Here is a 3,961-nt window from a genome sequence, read left to right on the forward strand (position 1 = left end):
TCCACCTCATTATGGTGTCATTGTCCATCAATATTTGAATGAGGTCTTTCAGGACAGGTGGATAGGGCGAAGGGGTCATATTGAGTGGCCACCTCGGTCTCCGGACTTGACCTCACTTGACTTATTTTGTGGAGTTACTTGAAAAGTAAAGTTTATGCCACCAAGCCTCAAGATTTAGATGATTTAAGAGGGAGAATAACTCGAGAGATAGAACTAATACCGCCGGAAACGTTCCGGAATGCGGTTTCAGCTGTTTATAACAGATTGGCACATTGTCAGGCTGTTGAAGGGTAATAATTTGAACATTGGTTGTGAATTGTTTGGTACAATTGAATACTTTGCCCAAGCTGACCAATTGGAATGAAATTCGCCTTAACTGGTCGGAATCACATACCACTCTTGCCTTAACTGGCCGGAATCACACACCATTCTTGCCTTAACTGGTTGGAATCACACACCACTTTTGCCTTAATTGGTCGGAATCACGCATCACTCTTGCCTTAACTGGCCGGAATCACACATCACTCTTGCCTTAACTGGTCGGAATCGCACATCATTCTTGCCTTAACTGGTCGGAATCACACACCACTCTTGCCTTAACTGGCGGAATCACACACCACTTAACAAATTGTTAACTTCAAACCTCTATAACTCTAAAAGTACTTAATGAAAAAATGTTTTATTATAGTGTTTTGGAAAGCTCTCGAGATAAGCTATAAGAATATGTAATAAAATGTTGGGGGTTCTGTTTAAAAAAATAAGGTTGACCTTGAAATGACCTTGAAGGACATGGTCAAGGTCAAAGTCGAGGTCATCATCTTACTCCCCGCTTGAAACCATACAACTTCGTTATTAGACATTTTCTCCAAAATGCATTCTAACTGAAGATATTAGGGGGGTCCGATACTTTTCGATGACTTTGTATAACAAATTTACATGCTTTTCCTTCTTATTAACGAAACGTATCGGAACGATCGTATATGATTTTTTCTGCTTCTTTTTATCTTGTATAGTGTATATGTTGATAGAGATATTGTTTAGCTGTTCAAACTTTTTAATTTGGTTTATGCACATTGGAAATTCAATGTCTTGCATATTCAACACCGATGTACAGTGTAGATACGAAGATTGACGATCTGCGTGTTTGTCAGCTGGACATAACGCTGCAACCACCGCCCATATGAAACATGCATTGTCCATAGATTGCACGTTGATTATAGCCCGTTTCATTTTTATTTCGCGCAGTAACTCGATGTGACATCCCGCATGCAATGGATTGTACTTGTTAACATTAACGGTTAGATCGAGTATGCGCGAGAGTGCCCACGCTAACTCGTTCCTGGAATTCTTCCAGGGACGCTAAGGTGGGTTCGATAACACACGTCACGAACCAATTGTCTAAATCAGATGTGGGAAGAAGTCCAACGTTCCTCGTATTGATGCTCTTGTTCGCGCGTTTATCACCCATCACAAATTCACCGTTGAACACAGTGTTCACTTTTACGTTACCTTGTCTCTTCATAACGCTTCGCACGATATTCTTCGCATCTTGGAGAAATCGAAAAGGTTCGATATAATCTGTATTTACAATCGCCCCGGTTGATACTCGATTATTGAACGCTGTATCGATTTCTCGCTAAAAAAGTTCTGAATGTCCGGCTCCTGCGTATACGAAACGTCTGCGCAAAGTATTTTTGAAACCCTCGAGTTGCGCTATACGAGCAACCATCGAGTGCGCTGAACCAACCGATAGTCGTGGCTGTTTGGCTCGGCTATGCTGTTCCAACGACTCGAGACACTCATCGCACTTTTGTTCCCATGCGAAGTATTCGCCTAGCGAGCCTAATCGAGCGGCCTGATTCTGCAGCTCGCGTTCTACGGATGATGATGATGATGATGATTCTGCCATTTCTTCTAGCAAACGTTGTAAACACACTGTAACTGTGCACTCTGTTCGTCTTCAACTAAACTATAGAATGTTCTGCTTTGAACTTTTTATAGCCCTTCATTCTTCCAAAAATACATGCCGTTATCAAAATTCGGGAAACTTCCTCGACTAACTTTTAAACACATTTCTGAATCTTAAACTCATATCGACTCGTTATGGACTTTGTATGCCTAAGTGCATGCCTTTCTTTATCTGATACAATAATAGGCTTGTAGACCTACGATTTGGTATCAGCAGTCTGGTGTCAACGACTAACAAAAATGTTTTGGTTAAAATGTGATATTGTAATACGCAGCAGCACTAAGTTCTTCACAGGATATACCCTATGATATGATATAATGTGCACATCATTCTTTATTTATCTAATACTACAATAAGCTTGTAGACCTACGATTTTTGATATCAGCAGTCTGGCGTCGACGATTGACAAAAATATTTTGGTCAAAATGTGATATTGTAATATGCAGCACCATTATATTGCAGCGTTTAAAAATTGTAATAAAAAGATATAAATATTATGCATTTCTGTACTGCACATTATTTTCTTTCGTACTGCGATACGCTATGATTAATATTATTTCATCGACGTATGACTATTTAATTGATTGGCTACAACGCTGTGCCAGAGAATTATTATCTAAATTATTATTTATGTAGTTTCGGAAGATATATTGATATGTGCATTAGAAATGTTGAGAATTCTGAAGAAAACGATGGAGGGGATACAGCATTGGCAAACTTGCCTGTGTTAAAAGGAGCTCCTGCATATTGTTTCGTCAGTCGCTCTGTAAAGACAAGGTTCGACAGTAGCTTCCACATAGAGTGAAACAAAATGTCTGACGTCGAAGTGAACGCTACATAAGCAAATTATTACATGCCTGTTCAACATGAGGATGAGGATGAGGGTCACTCCAGGTGGAAACAAAACGACGAGTGTTTCGAGGAGCCACCATGCAAAATGGAACGTAAGAAGTGAGTATCAATGTGAATTTGGTTGGTACTTTGTGAATTTGGTTGGTACTTTGTGTGCACTTTCCCGACCGAATTTTTAAATGTATATAACATTTACATTATATTTTATAGAATTCCTGAGTCATGTCATGCTATTCGCATCCTGGGGCGCAGATATGCTTTGACTGCAACGTCTCATAAGTATTTGGAAATTGGACTCAATGTACAATCTCGACTACCCATGGAAATAATCCTCGGTGACAATCGCGGTAATGAACTAATATTACATCCAGACACTTCGGGAAAACTGATGGAAAATCGTGGCGCTGTACAACGACTTCTGGAAGCGCGCAACCCATCGTACTTTTTGCTACGGATTCGAAATTTAGGAATGAAATTGTTCGAGCTAAATGGTTCAAAAATTGTAAAATTAATGCAATCTTCTAAGTGTTTGTATTTGAGTCCTGCTACAATGAACAAGTTATTTACTTATGAATATTGCATTGATCATATATATACGCAGTTGTCTGAACAGTCGTATCTCGTTAGATAAAAAATTCAAACTTTTGTAAAAGTTCTTCGAGAAAAAAAATTACCGAAATATGCTATGCGGTAAAAGCGATACGTGAAAGCGCTGGCTTTGACGGTGAGTTATTTATTGATTTGCGAGCTGCTGGCATGTGCTTCGAAAGATATGCGCAAAGCTGTGAGCTGTTTGGTATTCTGAGAAATAAATTACTTTGTCATATATTATGATATATCTTTTTTACTTTAGGCCACATCCTTTCTTCCAACTTTCCCCTTATCCCCTTTCTTAGGATTTTATATGTTAATTATGTTGATAAAAATACAGTTCTTTATTTGCCGTATGATGCTTATTAGACGTTCGTGAGACGTTCAATAGACGTTCGAGTGACGTTCGAGACGTTGGGAGATGTTCGATAAACGTTCGAGAGACGTTCGAGAGACGTTCGAGACGTTTAGTAGACGTTCGAGAGACGTTCGATAGCGCAGTAAACGAAGGACCTGGGGTTTGAGTCTGACCTAGTTTCGACTTATCTT

At 39.4% G+C, this 3,961-nt stretch overlaps 1 protein-coding gene across 1 annotated transcript; it reads left to right on the forward strand.

Annotated features, from left to right (window-relative positions):
• The first annotated feature begins 2,511 nt into the window (after positions 1-2,511).
• Positions 2,512-3,543, forward strand: LOC112589640 (uncharacterized). Its single transcript, XM_025303694.1, has 2 exons — positions 2,512-2,920; positions 3,032-3,543. Exons 1-2 carry the CDS (start codon positions 2,823-2,825, stop codon positions 3,450-3,452), a joined length of 519 nt encoding a protein of 172 aa, XP_025159479.1. The 5' UTR covers positions 2,512-2,822; the 3' UTR covers positions 3,453-3,543.
• Positions 3,544-3,961: the final 418 nt, after the last annotated feature.

This window comes from Harpegnathos saltator, unplaced genomic scaffold, assembly GCF_003227715.2.
Source record: "Harpegnathos saltator strain DR-91 unplaced genomic scaffold, Hsal_v8.6 scaffold561, whole genome shotgun sequence".
Taxonomy (NCBI): Eukaryota; Metazoa; Arthropoda; class Insecta; order Hymenoptera; family Formicidae; genus Harpegnathos; species Harpegnathos saltator.